At 39.4% G+C, this 21,425-nt stretch overlaps 1 protein-coding gene across 1 annotated transcript in view; it reads right to left on the minus strand.

The window, feature by feature from the left end:
* The window catches only part of SNW1 (SNW domain containing 1), a 34,968-nt gene extending 17,029 nt beyond the window's left edge, over window positions 1-17,939 (minus strand). Inside the window, exons 1-6 of the mRNA XM_081227837.1 lie at window positions 17,843-17,939; window positions 14,043-14,196; window positions 9,781-9,942; window positions 2,168-2,263; window positions 1,969-2,075; window positions 924-1,028 (exon numbers count right to left, since the gene is read on the minus strand). Coding sequence (XP_081083963.1) covers window positions 924-1,028; window positions 1,969-2,075; window positions 2,168-2,263; window positions 9,781-9,942; window positions 14,043-14,196; window positions 17,843-17,856 — 638 coding nt within the window. The 5' untranslated portion in view covers window positions 17,857-17,939. The remainder of the gene's footprint in view (window positions 1-923; window positions 1,029-1,968; window positions 2,076-2,167; window positions 2,264-9,780; window positions 9,943-14,042; window positions 14,197-17,842) is intronic.
* Between the last annotated feature and the right edge of the window lie 3,486 nt (window positions 17,940-21,425).

Raw genomic sequence — 21,425 nt, forward strand, 5'->3', positions numbered from 1 at the left:
GTGGAAGCACAGAGTACTAACCACTTGACCACCAGGGAAAACCCTCCCAAATATTTTTCATCTGTGGTTGGTTGGAACCACGGGTGCAGAACCTGCAGATACAAAGGGCCAACTATATTTTAAAAGGTTCCCTGGGAAAGGCAAAGTGGGAACTTATGACTGGCATCCTAAACACAAGTTCTAATCTAAATGTCCAGTCTCTAGGTGTGAGCAGGGTTATCATACTGTAAAATGCCTAGGCAGCAACTCAGGAAAAAAAAAGTTGTTTTCCTCAAAAGTTGTTTTTCTCATCACAACCACTCAGCTTCAACAATTATTAAAACACAGCCAACTCTGTCATCATCATTACCCACTTCACCTCCACACTATTAACATCATTTCATCGAGCAATATATTTTTGCCTTCTTAAGAAACAGCTTTATTGAGGTACAACTGATGTACAATTAACTATACATGAAGTGTACAGTCTGATTAACTTCTGACACAAGTAAATACCTGTGAAACCATCATCACAATCAAAATAGTGAAGATACCCATCACCTCCAAAAGTTTCCACATGCCCCTTTGCCTATCCCTCTTTTTCCTCTCATCGCCTATCCATACTCCCTCCTTCCCAGCAGGCAACCACTGAGCTACTTCCTGTCATTGTAGACTAGTTTGCATTTTCTAGAGTTTTATATAAAAAGAATCATACAGTATGTACTTGTTTGTGTCTCACTTCTTTTACTCAGCATAATTATTTTGAGATTCACCCATTTCACTTTACTGCACGTATTAAAGTTTATTCCTTTTTATTGCTCAACAGTATTCCACATATAAATGTCTCACAATCTGTTTATCCATTTACATGTTGATATACATTTTCCTCCTTTGATATCTCTTTTTAAGAATAGTGGTTCCTTCTCATGAAGCCACCTACTTACTTGAACCTTGGAGGTTCCATCGGATCTTTCTGCATTTCCACCATTCGAATAACTCTCTGTTTAGCTCCAGAGTTGAAAGCCACTCCTTGTTGAGATGGTGTGTATCTAAAGAATGTAGATGAAACTAAAGGTATAACCAGTTCAAGTTTTCAATAGGCATTTTTCTTCTATTACAATCCTAAACTGGACTACATTGTCAATTTCTCTCACAAAGTATTAATTGAAAATTGCAACAATATTTAGGCAGAGCAGATAGCAATGGAAATAAGAGAACTAACAGCAATTCTGAATTATAAGCACAATGTAAACTATAGCTGTATTAATTTGCAAATAATCCATCACCGTCCATTTTGAACCATGGAAGCCACAGTGTTCAATTTCACAGATAAGAGGTCTAGAAAATAGCATCTATTTTGTAAGTCTGCACCTATTTGAGGAAAAAAATGCCTCATAATATCCTCAGCAAGCAACTTATGGTTGGTAGTTTTTGACTAAGCATAGGCTGTAAAACAGAAATAATGGCGGCAGTCCTACCAGCTCTAAATTTTCCATCAATATCTATATATGAATCATCTTTCCACATAAAGATTTAGTTGAGTGAAATCCCTCAAAATTTGGAAGTATTATAAGGATGCCTATTCTTATATAAATGATATTAATATATTATTCATATTTATAGTATACTATTATATTAAATAATTATAATAGTATTATACTATATAATATTTCCAATATACTAATGTTATATATTATATAAAAATGGAAAACTATAATCATTGTGGTTTGCATCATATACTCTATGTAATTGTTAATTTCTAAAAACAAAAAATATGTTTTTAAAATAGCATAATAGCTAATATCTTAAAAGTGGATAGCTTAAAAAATTCTGCTTTCAACTGAATGCACAAAGAGTCAATAGGCTTCAAGTCATTATTCAAAAAACTGCATTTACAATTGTGACTAAAGATGGTGGAAGAATACCAGGACCCCCAACTCCAATCATCACTTCCAACATGAAACTAAAACCTCCAGGCATGATTCATACCGGATATACTGAGCAGGAGCCAGTTTATCAGCTGCTCGGACTGGCATGGCTGCAGCAACCTTCTGCGATACGGATTTTTCTAAGGCTACCCTTGTCTTTTCTGTTATCTGAAATAAGAAACAACACATTGAGTGGTTTGAAAGTTAATAAAGATGTAAAAAGTCATCTAAAATAATTATATATATCAATTCCCAGATACCTCTTTAATGGCTTCTTCATCAGGTCTTTGCAGGTCTGGGTCATCTGCATTCATGACTTCTTTGGGAACCAGGTCAGTGTACTTGCTATAAATGACCTAAAATGTTCAAACACAAGCAGGCTTAAGAAAAGCAAAGAATGAAGAGAAGCAACCTCATTAAGTCATTTCAGAAGTCAAAATGTCCTCTCAGCACACTTATAAATTTAGGAAACAGATTTTGTCTTTTAGATTTTAAAACCAAGGAAGTTTAAAATATATATACACAAATTGCTGCCCTGGCTATAAAAGTTAATAATTTTCCTCTGACCTCATGCATTTAAATTATTTGAGATCTTCTAATCAAGTCAGTGTCCAAATAAATTGTGCCAACAATATCTTATGCATCAGTGATCCCTATTTTTGAGGCTCACTAGGACTTGAAATTAATGATGATATAAACTGCCTATAGCACCATTATCTTGGATTACAAGCTCACTGGAATTTAAGTCAGGTTACTGAATAATTTCCAAATTCAGGAGGCCAAAAAAATTTCATTGACCTCGCCCTACTTATAATGTTTGTCTTTTATGGCATCAACTCTATTCACAGACTAAGAAAATGAACATATGCCATGGTCAAAAAAACCCAGAACACTTTCTTCCATGAAAAAAAAATTCTATAGACATACCTTATTTTACACTCATTATCCAAGTTTAGGACTGTTATCTGATTGGGAGGCCTCTGCCGAATAGAATATTACTGACTTTCATGTCCATCTACCCTTTCGAATACTTCCATAATAACTTACATGGCAGATTTTATAGAAAAACAGTAGTACTGGAAATTTAACAAATAAGCAGCATTCTAGATTTTGCTGCTTGAGTTAGGAATTCTTTGACACATACAGATAAAGGACAACTTATAAATATGAAAGAAAACCAAATTCCTGGGCATTTGAGATCTTCAGAAATTTTCTGCAGAAGAAAATGTTTACTACTATAAGTCAAAGTCTTATATCAATAATTGCATTCTACCATGACATTCCTTAAAATAGCTTAAAGGAAATGCATGCTATTGCTAATTTCTCACTCCAAACAACAGAGCAAAAAAACTTAATGGCCTATACGAGCTGACCTGGCTTTGCCTACAGCTTCAATCTTCCCCTGTACCTCTCGCTCCCTCATTCATTATGCTTCAGTCACATGGACTCTTCTGTTTTTCTAACACAACCTGCTTTTCCCCAATTCTGGGCCTTTACAGAGTATTGCTCCCGGTTCTTCAATTGGGTTCTCAACCTGAGTCTTGGTTCAAAGGTCAGGTATGCAAGGGTGAGGCCTCCTATGACTACCCTCACTAAAGGAGCAACCCCTCCCTACCCAATCATTCAGTGTCACAGAACTCTGTTTACTCTCTTCAAAGCACTGCTTACAGTATGAAATTATTACCTATTTTAAATCTTTACCTGTCTTCCCCATTAAAGTAATAACGATTATAATAGGTAACATTTATTAAGCACTTATTTTATGCCACTGTTCTTTTGCTTGATATACATAAACTAACCTAACTTTCGCATCAACCCTATGAGGTGTGCACAATGATTATACCTATACTGTTGATGAGGAATCTCTTATTCATTAAAGTATCTCCAGTGCTTATAACAATGCCTGGTCCACAGGAGGCATTCAGTCAATAGTTTTTGTACAAATGATTGAATGTATGACTTTCAGAGATGCTCTATTCTATGCTAAAGGTACATATATTTTGGGCCTGCAGAATGTTCTATATAAGCTGTTGATTTCCTGGAAAAACTGTAACATGACTATAGACTGAAATCTCTAGCTTGTTTTTCTCAGGAATAAGAAAAGGGATCAGGTAAGAAATGTAGATAATTTACCACAAAACATGTCTATTGACATGGAAGCTACTAGTGTCACCATCCTCTCAGAGTGTTCATTTTGGAAGGGACCCTAAAGCTCACTCCAGTGAGAAAAGCAAGGCTCAGTGCGTTAAGATCACACAGCTTGTAGCTGACCTCAAAAGTCTTACTTCTTGGGCTTCCCTGGTGGCGCAGTGGTTTAGAATCCACCTGCCAATGCAGGGAACACAGGTTCGTGCTCTGGTCAGGGAAGATCCCACATGCCGCAGGGCAACTAAGCCCGTGCGCCACAACTACTGAGCCTGCGCTCTAGAGCATGCGAGCCACAACTACTGAGCCCGCGTGCTGCAACAACTGAAGCCCGCGTGCCTAGAGCCCGTGCTCCGCAACAAGAGGAGCCACTGCAGTGAGAAGCCCACACACTGCAATGAAGAGCAGCCCTGGCTCGCCGCAACTAGAGAAAGCCTGCATGCAGCAATAAAGACCCAACGCAGCCAACAAAAAAAAAGAAAGAAAAGAAAAAAAAAGTCTTTCTTCTTTTCAGTATGGAAAAAATCTATATCATAAGAATTAAAAGTTATATAACAGTCTCTAGAAAATAATACCAAGACTATGAAGAGTTAATTACTTTTACACAGTAATTGCTACAGGAAGGGATTCTACTCCCTGGTAGTCGTATATGCTCAACATAAAGTCTCAATACTAATTTAGCATACAAGAGACATTTGCTGCTTCTTATTTGGGTATTCCAAAGTTAATAACCCTTTAAATGAGCATCAATAAGATTCTAGCATTTCACAAAGCTGATGAAGGACATCTGAAGAGCAAGATTCCTCCATGGTATTAACTATAAAACCCCAAATTTTTATTGCCTGAGAACCAAATGTGCTGAAGAAACTCAGTATATCTCAGGGGGCAAAGGGACTGGGGAGGATTATCTGAAAAATTACAATATACTTTCCAAGGTATCAGGAGCACAAATGAGTTTTGTGAACAAGATAAAGTAATAACTCATCTATGAAACAGAAGTTTTTTATTTCTGAAAACTGGCAAAGGATTGGATTGAGTAAAAGGATAAGCTTGTCAGCATAGCTACCATTTCAGAGGTAGAAAGAAAACACTGTCTTTATAGACATAGTTTGTGAAATCCTATGAACAAGGTAATAACATACAATTTATCTTGGGGTTAAGGTTGTTTGGAGTTTTTTTTTGGGGGGGCTAAGGGGTTGAAGGCATTCTTTTAGGCAATATCATGTATGTAACATTTCCTATTTAACGATTTCAGAAGGAAAAATGTAAACACCAGGCTTTTTATTTCAAGATTTATGACTGAAGTCACAACTGGAAAAAAAAAAAAAAAAAAGGATTTAGTTCTATTGAGATTTACTTAAAATTTTTTTTCTCCTTCCCAATTTTGTATTACTATTAAGTCTTGTACACAGTATTTACTTTACATTTAGAGAGATCAATCGCCTTAGACTTGCCCTAGAATATTATCCCTTGGAAACTTGCCTTGTTCACCTCTTATACCTACAGCTAGCATTTTCCATTCTTGCTCTTTCACTATTAATATTTCAGTGAGAAGTTCCTGGTTTCTGAAGAATGCCAGATCCCTCTGATACAAATCAGAAACCACTGCAGTATAGCGCAAATTCAATAATCCAAAAAGCAATTTTCATCCTATGTCAAGGACCCTGCATATCAGCATTCTGAATGACAATGAATTTTTTAAAAATCTCATTTTGTGCATTTAGTAGCCAATTCCTACTTCTAAAACAGGAAAACCAGTGGTTTTAACACAGGGCAATGCTAACGCCTCCAACTCCCCTCCCAGGGGCTATGAAAATACGTGAGATGTTTCTGTTTAAGACAATGGTGGGGGTGCAGGAGGGGGCACTACTGGCATTTAATAGGTAGTGCCAGTTATGTTAAACATAATACAATGCTCAAGACAGTCCCAAATAATCAAGAGTGTCCCTCTCCTCCAAATGCCAATGCATAGTTAATGTTGAATCATTACATGCAGTCTAGAACTTCATGCATTAATACATCCACTTTTAAAAATAACATATTAATTAAATTTGTATAAAGAATTCAAATGTATATTCCAGGGTATAAAGTCCAGCAAGGAAATACATCCATCATAAACAATGTTAGAATACTCCAGGTAGTCACTCTCTTCAGTATCTTTCTTCTCAACTCATTGAGTGCCCTATTCTTTTTTTTTTAATCTTCATTGTGGTTATTTATTATGATTTTTTTTAAGCAGTCTTAGGAACAGTTTTCAGAGCAGTTTTCGGTTCACAGCAAAACTAACAGGATGTAGAGAGATTTCCTATATACCCCACACATGTACAGCCTCCCCATTACAGTCAGGGCTAGTATGAACCTGACAGTGGTACCCCTATAAACTACTAGTCTAGGGATCATTTCCAGTGGCTGATTTCTACACAAACATGTAAGGCTTTTACTGTGTAACAAACAATACTTTGGAGACCTTATTTGGCCAGAATACTGAAATCTAAAATTAAAACAGTTCAGTTTTAACATTTCTACTCTACTTTCAATACAAAAGAATCACCAATATACATGTAAAATGGGTTAAAACTGTATTTCATTCAAAATTACACATCCTGTCAATGTCAAATTATTGTCCTAAAATGCTGCTTTTTCCTAATAAATAAGAGGAGAGGGGCACCAAAACAAAGGTGAATGAAGGCCTTCATGGCCCAGGGTAAATTTCCAGTATATGCCCTGCATGTATAGGGACCTATTTTTCCTATTGCAGGAGTGGACCATGCTTCCTTAGTGGCTTCAGGAAAAGTGGCTTTCTGTTATTCAATAAATATTGCTATAATACCTCCAACAAACACTTCTGAATGCCTGTGTGTCAAGCCGTCAGGCACTAAGTTAGATGCCAAAGAGGAAAATGAAAAGATATCATCTCTGTACTCAAGGAGCTTTTAGTCAAATGACATAGAACATTATTAGTGAATGGATAACTACAACAAAAGGATAATTGCAACAAAATGGATAGTTACAACTGCTACTTTATAGTAAACACAGGGAATAGGGAGGAAGGACACCCAATCTAGCTAGGGAGGATCAGGGACAGTATCCTGGAATAGTGAAGAGCGAGTTGCGACTTGAAAGCAATAGAATTTAGCCAGAAAAAAGAATAGGGAGACGGCTTTCCCCAGCATCGGAGGGCACCCAGGGGAAGCTCCCAAGGTAAGAAAGAATGTGCCATAATAGGGGAGCTGCAAGAAGTTCCTCATAGCAGACATCCATAGCGAATGCCTGAAAGTTTCTTCTTCTTTAACAACTACCTGTTATGGTGATTATTTTGTATTGAAAATAAATAGAATGGCTAAAACTGGACTCTTTATTTTTGGATTTCAGTATTCTGGTCATGAAAGTTGATGCTAGGCTAGAAAGGTAAGCAAGGGGTCAAGTGTGCCATAAGGTGCTTGGCTGGTTCTTATCCTGAAGGCTATGGAAAGATTTTAAGTGTGCATGCTTGTATGTGTTTATGTGGGGGAGAGAGGGAGAGAAACAGAAAAACGTGAATGACTGTTTCTTCAGGCAGGCAAGACAAATGCCAAGGAGATGGGTTCAGACTCTGCTGCAGTAAATTAAGCAAGAAAAAATAAGGGTCTGAACTAAGTAGCAGAGAAGGGACAATACTAGAGAAATGTTAAGGAAATAAGATAAATCATGGTGACTAACAGATGGAGGGTCTGAGGGAAACACAAAAGAATGGAATGATTGTTAAGCAAAGGCTTTTTAGAGAACATACTGGCATTATGTGTCACATTTGAAATGGGAATATCCTTTGACCCAATGCATAAGACTACTAAGAATTTATTTTACACAAATACTCATGTGCAAAAAGATGTTTATATATGGATCTTGAATACAGCACTGTGTGCAAAACTAAAAAATTGGAAACCACTAATGCTTAGAATATCTATATAGATTTTTCTTAATGAAAATCTTCAAAACATCTAAGTAAAAAAAAAACAAACGTCTATGGGAGTCATGAGAATTAAAATCTCATTCATGTAAAAAAAGGATGTGTGGGCTTCCCTGGTGGCGCAGTGGTTGAGAGTCCACCTGTCGATGCAGGGGACATGGGTTCGTGCCCCGGTCTGGGAAGATCCCACATGCCGCAGAGCGGCTGGGCCCGTGAGCCATGGCCGCTGAGCCTGCGCGTCGGAGCCTGTGCTCCGCAACGGGAGAGGCCACAACAGTGAGAGGCCCGCCTACCGCAAAAAAAAAAAAAAAAAAAAAAAAAAAAGGATGTGTATGTTTGAGTGTGTATGTGTGTGTGTATATATGTAAAGTGGGAATACATGTAAAGTGAGGTTACAAGGGGAAGGGACGAGATCCAGGATACACTAGAATACACTTGGCAAGATTAGGTTTAGATAGAAGAGATTTGTTATAGAGACAAAAGGAATAGTCAAGACAAAAAGACACGTGCAGGATAAAGAAAGCCGACAATTTTCTTCCAATAGTCTTATCTGCAAACAGATGGGGAGTCGCCTGTTAAACTGAGAGGGGATGGAGAGGAGTAGGAGCTAAACTTGGAGGAACATCAAGACAGCTCTGCTGAAACCTGAGATACAAATTTGCATGACTGCGTAATTGTTTTCCTCCAAAACTAGCAGCCATGATGGAGGAGCAAAGGATGGTCTATCATTAGTGCTGTCTTACAGGGTAAAATGAAAATGTCTGGGAGAGAGAGAAGCAAAGGACAGGTAGTGAAGGTTCTCAAGTACTTTCCCCAATATCTTCAATTCTAAAGAGCCCTTTTACCTCTACTTGGAGTATTTATTTATTAAAAAAAAAACAAACTAGGTCTTAAAAACAGTTCCTTGGCTCTGAGTGTGGCTGCTCTGTGATGAGATTATTTAAAGTAAACTTCATTTTTGGTCTTTGGATTACTTTGTAAGCAGGGCCATCCTAATAGTAGCAAGTGTCAGTTTTGTACTTAATCAAGGGAGAAAGAAGTTTATGTGATTAATTCTATTCAAATAAACCATTAAAATAATTAAGTATCTATGTACTCTTTTTTTTTTTTTTTTTGCAGTACGCGGGCCTCTCACGGTTGTGGCCTCTCCCATTGTGGAGCACAGGCTCCGGACGCACAGGCTCAGCGGCCATGGCTCACGGGCCCAGCCGCTCTGTGGCATGTGGGATCCCCCCGGACCAGGGCACGAACCCGTGTCCCCTGCATCAGCAGGCGGACTCTCAACCACTGCGCCACCAGGGAAGCCCAGTATCTATGTACTCTTTAAGTACATGGAAGAGAAATAGAAGACTATAGACAAAACTAAATTTAATTTTTTTAGGGTGCTAGGATTGTAGATTTTAAAAAATTTGCTAGCCTTTAAAAAAGTTAGTACTATAAAAGAATTGTTTTTAATATACAGTGCTGTACGTCAACTATATCTCAATAAAACTAGAAGGGAAAAAAAAGAACTGTTTTTAAAATGTAAAACAAATACATAAAAACCCTTAAGTATACATAACCTATCATCAATTTGGGGAATTTCAAAGGAAAAAGTCATTGCTGTTATGAAGTCATGTTATATTGTTCATATTGTTATGAAGTCATCTTCAGTTAGCCTAAGTATACGTCACTGTTACTTTTAACATAAACTAAATGGCCAGATTTATCATTTTTCATACAATTAAAAAAACTCCTCACAAAATATTTATCAATGGGGAAAAAAATCAATGAGAAGGTTACCTTGTCTTTTGACTGTCCCTGTCGAGCAATTGCATCATACTTAATTTTTCCTTCAGCATCCACCTGAATGGCCAGTGCATTTGACATTTTTTTCTTTCGTCCCATATCCAGGGGATACTGGGCCACGTGGATCTCTGGAAAAGCACCTCCATCTCCAAAATCCTATATATTAAAAAGAAATAAAAAGAATATTTAATAGTAGTTTGAGATTTAGGATATATTCACTTATTCAACAAATAACCATTGAACCCTTATTATGCTAGATGCTACAGAAATGGCAGTAAACAAAACAGAGGTCTCTGACCTTGTGGAGTGTATACTTTAGTGGGCAAAGATATAAGAAGCATAATTTTTGGCTTGTGATAAATGCCTTGAAAGCAATAAAGGGACTGGGAAGAGGGGCTATTTTCTTTATTATTTTTAAAATTAATTAATTTATTAACTTATTTTAAGCTGCATTGGGTCTTTGTTGCTGCGTGCGGGCTTTCTCTAGTTGCAGTGAACAGGGGCTACTCTTCCTTGCGGTGCGCGGGCTTCTCATTGTGGTGGCTTCTCTTGCTGCTGAGCACAGGCTCTAGGTGCGCGGGCTTCAGTAGCTGTGGCTTGTGGGCTCTAGAGTGCAGGCTCAGTAGTTGTGGCACACAGGCTTAGTTGCTCTGTGGCATGTGGGATCTTCCCAGATCAGGGCTCGAACCCGTGTGCCCTACATTGGCAGGCGGATTCTTAACCATTGCGCCACCAGGGAAGTCCCAAGAGGGGCTATTTTTGATAGTGTGGTTGGGATAACCTTTGGGAAGAGGTAACATGAGCCAAAGCCTGAATGATGAGAAATCAGTCATGGGAAGATCTGAAGGAAGCATTTTCTAGGCAGATTATACAGCAAGTGTGAAGGCCCTGCTGCAAAAATGAGCTTGGCATGTTCTAGGAAATGAGTGTCCATTGGGGCTGTAGCTTATTGAGGGCAGAGGAGCAGACATATAGGTGATAAGTCTGCATGGGTGGACAAACACCAGATCACGAAAGGGCTTCTAGACCATGGCAACGATGTGGATTTTATGTACATGACAGGAAGAAATTAAACAAAATGTTTAGCATAAGGAAAAGATTTTTCATTTTAGCATACATAATTTTCTTAGTGAAGGACAGGTCATGCTATAGGTAGAGCAAAAATGTAAAGTATTAGGGAGTTCTCTGGTGGCCTAGTGGTTAGGATTCCGGGCTTTCACCACTGTGGCCCAGGTTCAATCCCTGGTCGGGGAACTGAAATCCCACAAGCTGAGCAGTACAGCCAAAAAAAAAAAAAAGGACAGAATTATATTTCTTCTTCAGATTTTAACAACATCCTATTTATTCAGTGTTCCATGAGAAGCAAATACATAGGAAGGACTCAGAAATGAGTTTACCACATTTCTAACGATGATTATACAATTACTTAGAAGAGAATTAAGACTTCTAAAGTAGAACAAGCTAAGTCTGTCAATGAAGTTTAATATTACAAAAACGTATATCATCAAATTAACATATGAATATTAAATATAATTTAAATAGTTTTGTTAAATTTAATAATACTTGCCCACACATATATATATTCTCATTTAATTCTTATAGTTCTTCAACACCTCATATTTTCATATGGAAAAAATTCAAGTTTAGAAAAGTTAAAAGTGATTTTTCCAAGGTCTCATGGATAGCTACGAGGACCTGAACCCAGATCTTTTGACCCCAAAAGTCTTTAAATTTTTTACTAAACTGAAATACCCTGGCTCCAAAAAAGGCAAATCATTTCACTAAGAAATGAGAGAAAAAATATATTAATATTAATCATTCAGAGGGGGTTTGATGGAAAAAAATTATGAAAATAGCCACTTTTATATGATCTCCTCCTTCAAGAAATATTCCATTAGATCCTGGATATATGATTTTCTAGGTACAACATGCTTACTTGCTAAAGAAAGGTTTGACATTTTTTAAAACAAACAATAAAGCTAAAGGAGATGTTTTCTTGTAAATTAGGCAGAAAATAGTTAAGGTATTCCCAAGAAAGGTCCTACCCGTAGCCAGGCCATCAATCTGACATGGGCTCAGATTTACTAGAGTTCTTCAACTGTAATAAGCACTTCAAGACTGTAGATGTGGCATTACATGGTCATAAAGCTTGCCAGAAAAATCATAGCTTTTACTTTACAAACTAGAACAAAATGCTTTCTTCCACAGAACTTTCACTCTCCTCAAGAAGCACTCACAGTATTTCTATTAGCTGGCCATTTTGGTTTGATTTTCAAATAAACTGTTCTGCTCCACCAGGAAATATGACACTTTTGACAGTCAAGTAAGATTTTAAAAGCTAATAGTACCTGAATGTCCTGATGCTGAAATGCAAGTAAGGATGAGATTTCTACTGTAGGTAAAATGATGCCTGCCACCCAACTCTAATCTATCAAGAGGCCAAAAGTAGAGCATCTGTAATCCCTAAAAAGAAACACTCAAGCCTTCTGTTAGATAATGACAAGTTCTTTCTTTTTTGCCACAGATAAGTCAGCATCACAGCTTCCTTGATATCTTTTACTTTGCTCTGCTTCTCACAAATTACATTATCGGTGAAAACAAAAGCAACAACAACAAAAATCCCATCATAAGTGTGGTAAGACTGGCTTTCACACACTAGAATTAATAAGGACCACAGGACAGCTGAACAAAAATCAACCAGAGAAACAAAAAAATCACCAGGGAATATGTTAGGAGAAGACATGATCTCTTTAATTGAGTGTTCCTCTTCTAGGCTGTACAAAGAGTTTGGTAGGGCAGGGGTAATGACAAACATGAGAGAGGCCGAGGACACAGTTGCCTTTTTATAGGTGCTAAGCAACGTATTTCAATCCACTGAATACTTAGTTCACTATGATCACCACTTGCAGGCATATGAAAAAAAGCTAAGGACACTGGGCCCTTCCCCTTTGTAAAGTAAAATTATAACCATATAAAGACAGAACATGACAAAGTGATAAAATGAAAATAACTGGGTACAAACATGAATAGGCACAGAGGTTTTCAATAGGGCAGGTATATCCCTTGCGAATTGGATGAGGAAAATTTGCAGGAGTCAGAATGAATATAGGGAGATGGAGAACAGGAAGCGGCTTGGAGGAGGAAAGTCTCAAATGTCTGCGTTTCTCCCTAGATTAAAAAAAAGGTGATCAAGCATGGGCAGTATGCCCTGGAATTAGGGAAAGGAATACGCATTGAAGTGATGCACAAGATCCTGAGTAATTAGGAGAATAGGTGCTGCCAAAAAAGTTTGTTCTTTGGGAACGAGCTAGAGATATAAAAAGATCATTTCAGATTCCTCCTTCTCCCTCACTGCCTCTGAATCAACCAACAAATTCTGTCTCTTATACCTTCCCCCAACTTTATCTAATCTGTATGTTAGGATATATTAACATTCTCAAGTTGAAGATAGGAAAACAGATGAAGAGAGCTTAGGATCTGTCCAGGGTCACACAAAGAGTAAGGAACAGGGCTTCCCTGGTGGCGCAGTGGTTGAGAGTCCGCCTGCCGACGCACGGGACACGGGTTCGTGACCCGGTCTGGGAAGATCCCACATGCCGCGGAGCGGCTGGGCCCGTGAGCCATGGCCGCTGAGCCTGTGTGTCCGGAGCCTGTGCTCCGCAACGGGAGAGGCCACAACAGTGAGAGGCCCGCGTACCGCAAAAAAAAAAAAAAAAAAAAAAAAAAAAAAAAAGAGAGAGAGAGAGTAAGGAACCCAGCTATAATGCAAAACAATTAATTAAAAAAAACTCGTCAGTGTTCTAGCCACTATACCAACAGGAAAAAAATCAGAAAAGGAAATGCTGCTGGAGTTTTCCCTGGAGAAAAGTTGTTTCTTCAGGGTGATGCGGCATTGTGCATGAAGGGGAGAGGGAGGGAAAGGCACCTGAACATGAAGCCATTCTTTCATCTTCTTCCTCTTACTTTCCCATTATTTTCCATATACTATAATCCCCCCCCAAACATAAAGGTTTTGTTAGTTTCTTCTGTACATGAGTAACAGTCTGACATAAGAATAGACATAAATTGTACACTTCTTCAGTGATCATAAAGCAGTGAGAATAAGCAAGAAGAAAAAGCTCAATCTTCTGAGGGAAGTACATGTCTTGAGAGCTCACAACCAGAATTTCTATCATACTGACTTTCATATGCAGAAGTTCTAGGGTTTACATTTATTTTACAAAGGTGCTATAATAATTTTCAGCACAATTATTTACCTCTAATAACCGAGGTATCCAGCCTTTCCGGTACCCGTACGGGGGAGGTTCTCTTCGGGAGGAGACCAGTGAGGTCTGCCGTGATCTCTGCGATCTTGCTTTTTCTTCAGCCTCAAGCTGGTCCTGAGATAGCTGAGTAGGTGCAGGTAAAAAGCTATAAGCAAAGATAATAAAAGTCAGAATTTTAAAAACTCTTATATTTGATTATTGCAATTTGGCCATGGCCGCTGAGCCTGCGCATTTGGAGCCTGTGCTCCGCAACGGGAGAGGCCACAACAGTGAGAGGCCCGTGTACCACAAAAAAAAAAAAAAAAGAATATGTGAATAAGCAGTAGAGCTTATTTATTCAAAAATATTTAGTGGTTGCTGGGGTGCAGGCACTGTGTTAGGTAGGCAATGAGATGATGAACAGAAAATGACAGCTGAGTCTTGCAGGGGAGAGAGACAATCAAAATCACACAAATCCACAGTAATCCACTTACTAAGTCATAAGAAAAAGTACAGAGTGTTATGACAGTGTATGTCAGAGGGCTCTAATTCAGTCTGGCGGGTCAGGTAATGTGATGGCTAAGAACTCAGAGTTCAAATCCTACCTATGCCACTCACTAACCTGGATTAGTTGTTTACCTCTCTGAACCTCAGTTTTCTCATCTGTAATGACAGACCATAAGATTACCTATCTCACAGAGCTGTAGTATTAAATGACAGTACCCATGAACCACTAGGCACGGTGTCTAAATACCATTCAATATGTGTTCCATAAATATTTGATTATTTGGAGCTGTTCGCCAATTCCCCCAGTTTGGGTTAGTTGCCCAAACTAATCACCCATGCTCTCACAAGACCCTCTATGTATCATTATTACAACATCTACCTTATTTATTGCTATCATCTATTTATTGACCTTTCTTTCTCTCATTAGACTGTAGGCAACTTGAGGGCAGGAATCACGCCTTCTGTTTCTTTTATTCCTAACTCTCCACGCATTGTCTAGCTAGCTCACAGCAGGGCCTACTTCAATGTTGGCAAAAGAAATATATTCACTCTTCCATTTGCACTCATTTTTATGTTACTTGTTCCTTTAAACAAGCCATCTCAGGATCTTTACATTTGCTTTCCCACTGCCATAAAGTATTCTATTTACTTATTAAGAATACTCTTCACCAGATTTTTTAGTGCTTGCTTCTTAGTATTCATGTCCCTGCTCAATTATACCTCCCAACAGCTGTTACATGATCACCTTGTCCAGAACAGCATTCCACCCCACACTTTGAGTTACTCTCCATCCCTTTATTTGTATTTTATTCTTAGTACTTACTACCTGAACTTGCATTACTGATTTCTTTACTCCTGCAGTCTGTCTTCCCTAGAATGTAAGTTCTGTGAGGATAAGAGGTTTGCCTGACTGATTCAATACTGTAAAACCAACCCTAGCCTGATACATGGTAGACTTTCAACACATGTGATTTACTAACTGGATGAATGGAGTCAAACATTTTGGGCTTATACCACAGTTGTTTTCAGTAAACCATGTATACCCAATACATAGGAGGGATACAAAGACAGTAACAAAGAAGCCAAAATATTTACTTATGTTTCATTTCTCTTGTCTTTACCTTCTGTTGGAAGAACCAATCAGTAAAATGATCAAAAGGCAGAGTTTGGACAAACCAGTAAACAGGAAATCTGGTCTGGATTATGATTAGAACACACCCTAGCCTTCCAGGGGGTCTTAATTTTGTTGTTCCCTGTAAAGGATGATATTCCCATGAGGTACACTCCTATGGTCGGGTGGGCTGCATAAGCCAGCAGAAAGTCTACCTCAGTGTTTCTCAACTGGGAGCAAAATATCTACAATGTAGACATTTGACAATGTCTGGAGACATCTTGATTGTTAGAACTTGGGAGGCAGGGGGTAGAAAGGGGTTTGGAGGTTCCACTGGTATCTAGTGGGTAGAGGCCAAAGATGCTGCTAAACATCTTAAAATGCGCAGGACAGTCCCATACAAGAATGAATTATCCAGTCCAAAACGTCAACAGTGCCACTGTGGAGACATCTTAGTCTATCCTTTCCCCTTTACTAAAGAAAGCATATTAAATGCAAGTGATATTATTAGATACATAACCTTAAATACACGAGTTTAGAAAGTTAAATCAGTATGACTTTAAATCTTTAGTTAGTAACACCAGAACTGTAACACATCAGCATGTCCAGTCCCTGCTGTTAAGAATCCCTGGTAGATTTCAGAGAAAACAGTTCACCTGGAAACTTGAGACCATAACTAGAAACCAAATCAGCTAAAACTCAACAAAATCAGAAAGCTATGTAAGTCAAGCTATTTAAAGATTGCACTCTGCCCCTGCAATTTTAAGGAAAAAAAAATAATTTTTTGGCCACGCCACGCAGTTCCCCCAACCAGGGATTGAACCGGCGTCCCCTGCATTGGAAGTGCTGAGTGTTAACCACTGGACCACCAGGGAAGTCCCTGCCACTGCACTTCTAAGCACACAATACCCACAATATCTCTGATATTTTTCCTTTGTGTCCTTTTCAAATTCCATCTTTTCCACAAAGCCTCTCCTCATAACTCGACTAGTCTTTGTCACACTTCTCCCAGCTGGAGAACACTCAATCAAATGTTTGCTGCCTGCAACATTTACTAAAGAACACGCTCCATTTCATTCAGCTCATTCCATCTAATTCTTTTTGCACTTAAGGTCAGTACTACACAATAAGCATTCTGTGTTGTTCTTTGTTTCATATCTGTATGCCTTGTACCCCATCTTCCCTGCAGCCAAAGACTGTCAGATTTCCTTCTGTATACACACAAGCCCTAGGATAGAGCAAGGCACCCAAAAGTAATTCCCAAAAGAATTTTCTGATTCTAATAGGTTTAGGATTCATAACTGTCATCAGCCAGGAAAAACGTATGTGAGGAGAATGGTGTTTAGGGAACTCAAGAGTACGTACTAACGTGATTACTTTCTTTACCCTCTGTGACACTCAACTTTTCCTGTTGCGTTCGTTCGCATGGAAAGTTTTTCTATTTAGATGGGGCAGCAAGGTCGACAACTAATAGGAGTTACGTAACTCCTTGGAATCGCCCCCTTAAGCATCTTTCTCTTAAAGGCGGGGACCACTTTACTTGCGGTTGCCAAGGCAACCGGGACAGCAAAAATCCGAAGTGGTTCCATCTACGGGAAGAAATTCTAAGGCCCATAGTTAAAGTGCGGAGCAGCGGCGCGAATTAGTAGACAGCGGCCAGTACTGTGGCTGATTTTAAATCTCCGTTCAGTGCTGCGCCCGCCCCCCCTTTTTTTCCCAGGAATCCTTGTTTCGGGACAGAGACAGGAGAGAGACTTCGGCAGGCGAACAGCAGTAAGCCAGGCGGTCGCCTCCCACCCGCTTCACTCTGCCAAGACAAATAAGCCACTGCCCTCCACACTCCCATCGCGCCCACCCGAGCCGCGGACCCAAGGGAGCTCTCTCCACACCCCCAAGATGCTTAAGCGAAAACACATGCGACTCCTCGGCATCTTAAGCCAGAGAACTATTCGCCACGCCGCGGCTTTCGGTCCTAGTGAGGGGGCGAACTCAACCCCAGAAGCCGCTCAGGAAAGACCCCAGCTTCGGCGAGGCCTAGTCGCCCCGGCGGCCGGCGAGAGGGCCTAGCCGTGGCCTCGGCCTATGTCGCTCTGTGGCTCGGGCCGGGTTACTGCCCGGAGAGTGTGGGCAGAGAAATGAAAATGGTGGGTACTCCCAGACCCTTCCGTATAGAGGACCGAAATCAACAACTCACCTGGTGAGCGCCATGTTCTTCCGCTTCTTCCAGCGCGAGCGACAGCACCGCGGGGCGGGTCTTTCCCGGCAGAGAGTTGGGGAAAGGAAGGAGCGCGCGGTGCGCAGGCGCCCTAGCCGAATGGCCTTCTGGGATTTGTAGTTCTTTGAACAAGACTACAATTCGGTTCTCTTCTAACCGGAGTTATCACGGGATAAGCGCTTCCGTTAAGAAAAAGCAAATGCATCTCTTCCACTGTGACACGATAGAGCGTTCTCTAGGCAAAATACTAACGAAGTTGAGATGCCTTTTAAGGCTCTTTATTTTATTCTACACTTAATCTCATTTTCCTTGTTGGGGTCCCAAATACGAAAGCCTTCCGGGGGCGGCAACGTTAAATAAAAGAGTGGGAAATCGTGAGACTGGCGAATGGAGAATTATTGGACGCTGTGAAAACATTCACACTCAAAAATTTTTACACGCTGTCTTCTTTCTCCACACTCTACCTCCAAAACACTCTCCGGGGGGGAGGTATTGTGTGATCCTTAGTAAGTTACCTTTAGAACACTCCTTATGTGTATTACGTATGTATGTTTTTATATACGTAGGTGTTTTAGATAGATTGTCTTTTACATAGATTATGGATTAAACACAGTCTTTGATGAAGTGATAGGATAAATGAAATCTGCTTCAAAATATTGGGGAGAGGGAGGTGGGTGGAATATACTGTAGATGAAACAAGAATAGCTATGAGTTTTGATCACTGTTGAGGCTAGATAATGGGGAAACGGATATTTATTATATTATTCTCTCTACTCTTGTATACGTTTGAAATCTTCCATTATGTAGAAACGAACTTTTTTTTTTTTTTTCGGGCCTCTCACTGTTGTGGCCTCTCCCGTTGCGGAGCACAGGCTCTGGACGCGCAGGCTCAGCGGCCATGGCTTACGGGCCCAGCCGCTCCGTGGCATGTGGGATCTTCCCGGACCGGGGCACGAACCCGTGTCCCCTGCATCGGCAGGCGGACTCTCAACCACTGCGCCACCAGGGAAGCCCGAAACGAACTTTTAATAGCAGTATAGCACACATACAGAAAGGTGCATGCACTCAGTGTACAGTTCTTTGAATTTTTCCAAACCACACACACTAGTTTGAGCAGCAGCAGAAGCACCCCGCATCCAAGATCACTTGATTTCTGATGTGACAAGATGTTCAAGGCTAATTTAGTACTTTTTCTGCCCCACACCTTGAATCAGTCCTTTTTCCAAGAACGTTTTCTTTAAGTGGAAAATGATATTTAAAGAAAACAATCTGGATGCTACAAATGCTCATCATTACTGGGCAATTATTGTTTGTAAGCCTTTTCAGTGGACAGAGCTAAAAAATTCACATATACACATAGTTTTTGAGAAAATGCATCATGCATTTATACTAATATTCCAATCCAAGTTTAGGATTATACAGATTTTACTTTGATTTTATATGTGTATCTCTTCTGAAAATCTCAGTACCTAATGGTGTTAACATAATTACTCATTTGCCTTATCCTACTCTATATATAATGGTTTCAGAATAACATTTCTAATATGATTACTGAACATATGCCTAATGATAATAGTTTCTGAATTTTTTTTTCAAGTCTTTTTTGTCCTCAGGGTATATCTCTCTAGGCACGTACAGTCAAGTTGCATTGCTTTAAAGTAACTTGGAATAATTCCTCCGTGTGTCATTATGCCACTAACTTGATACCCAGTTAGGTCTGAATATTTCATTTTGCTTTGGATTTTTGGGAGCTGCTTTTTTTAAAAAAAATAGTTTTGTGAAACAGTTATATGGTTTCAAATCCAAAATTTACCAAGCAGGTAGTACATTTAGAGAAGTCTAGATTATTTCCCTGTCTCTTCCTTCTTTTTCCTTTCCTCACCCTGTAGATAAAGTTTAAAAATATTTTTTATAGTTTATCCTTCCACTTAAAAGTATACACAAATAAGTATATATATATTTTAAATTTATTTATTTATTTATTTAATTTATTTTTTGGCTGCGTTAGGTCGTCGTTGCTGCGTGCGGGTCTCTCTAGTTGCGGCAAAAGGTGGCCACTCTTAGTTGTGGTGAGCGTGCTTCTCACTGCGGTGGCTTCTCTTGTTGCAGGGCACTGGCTCTAGGTGCACAGTCTTCAGTAGTTGTGACACGCGGGCTTCATAGTTGTGGCTTGCGGGCTGTAGAGTGCAGGCTCAGTAGTTGGGTATGGGCTTAGTTGCTCCACGCATATGGGATCTTCCCAGACCCGGGCTTGAACCCATGTCCCCTGAATTGGCAGGCGGATTCTTAACCATTGCACCACTAGGGAAGTCCCCCTATATATTTTTTATAGTTCTTTTTCTTTCTTAGACAAGTAGCAGATACCATACACACTTTTCTTCACTTTGCTTTTTTCCACTTGTCAATATATCTTGGAGATCACTCCTTTGCAGTATATAGAGATTACATCGGAGATCCTGAACAGAGAAAAAACTTGATCTGATGTATGTTTTTAAGATGACCATTATGACTACTATGTTAAAAATGGATTCCAAGAAGCAAGGAAGGAAATGGGGAGACCAATGCGTAGCTTTTGAGATAATCTGGGGAGAGATGCTGATGGCTTAGGCAGGGATTTAGTAGTGGATATGGTAAGAGGTTGGAATCTGGATCTATTTTGAAAGTATAAGCAACAAATTTTGATGATGGAATTGATGTGAGGTATTAAAGAGAGTAATCAAGGATGACTCCAACCAGGATAGAGTTGCCATTTACTGAGATGGGAAAACTGCAAGAGGGTCATGTTTGGGGTGGGGGGAGGAAGATCAGGAATTTGGTTTTGAACACGTTACATTTGAAATGCCTTGTTAGACAGCAAAGTAAATGTGTCAAGTAGGCAGTTTCTATACAGGTTTGAAGTATGGGGGAAATGATCTAGGTTGGAGACAGATAGTACTTACATTCATGATACCAGATGAGATTACCAATGGAGGGAGTGTGGGTACAGAAGAGAAATAGTCCAAGGACAGACTTCTGGAGTTTAGAAGTTGGGGAGATGGGAGGAACCAGTAAGGAGACTGAGAGAGAATTGCTAGAGGTTTGATCAATGGAATTAGGAGAGAAAGCATATGCCTTTCTTTTGGATCAGAAGCTATAAGGTTGTATGTGTGATTTACCAATATCTGTCTTTCCTGGCATAAATCAAGAGCCCGTGACAGGGAAGAATGAAGCCACCATGCAAAAAGGAGAGACCAGAGAGTAAAGGGAAGGAGAGTAAGAGATTGACAGAGGTTGAGACCTCTGAACAACATCATGGGAGTTCCTGGATCCAGCAGTGCCTAAAGACCACACCACCTTGAATTTTTTTAACCAAGTGAGCCAATAAATTATTTTGTTGCTTTAAACTAGTTTGAGTTTATTATCATTTACAACAAAAAGGTTATTTTCTTTGCTCCCATAATACTTGTTCTTCCCCCAGTCTTTTTTTTTTAACATCTTTATTGGAGTATAATTGCTTTATAATAGTGTGTTAGTTTCTGCTTTATAACAAAGTGAATCAGCTATATATATACATATATCCCCA

Source organism: Mesoplodon bidens, assembly GCF_964165515.1.
Source record: "Mesoplodon bidens genome assembly, chromosome: 3".
NCBI classification, from domain to species: Eukaryota; Metazoa; Chordata; class Mammalia; order Artiodactyla; family Ziphiidae; genus Mesoplodon; species Mesoplodon bidens.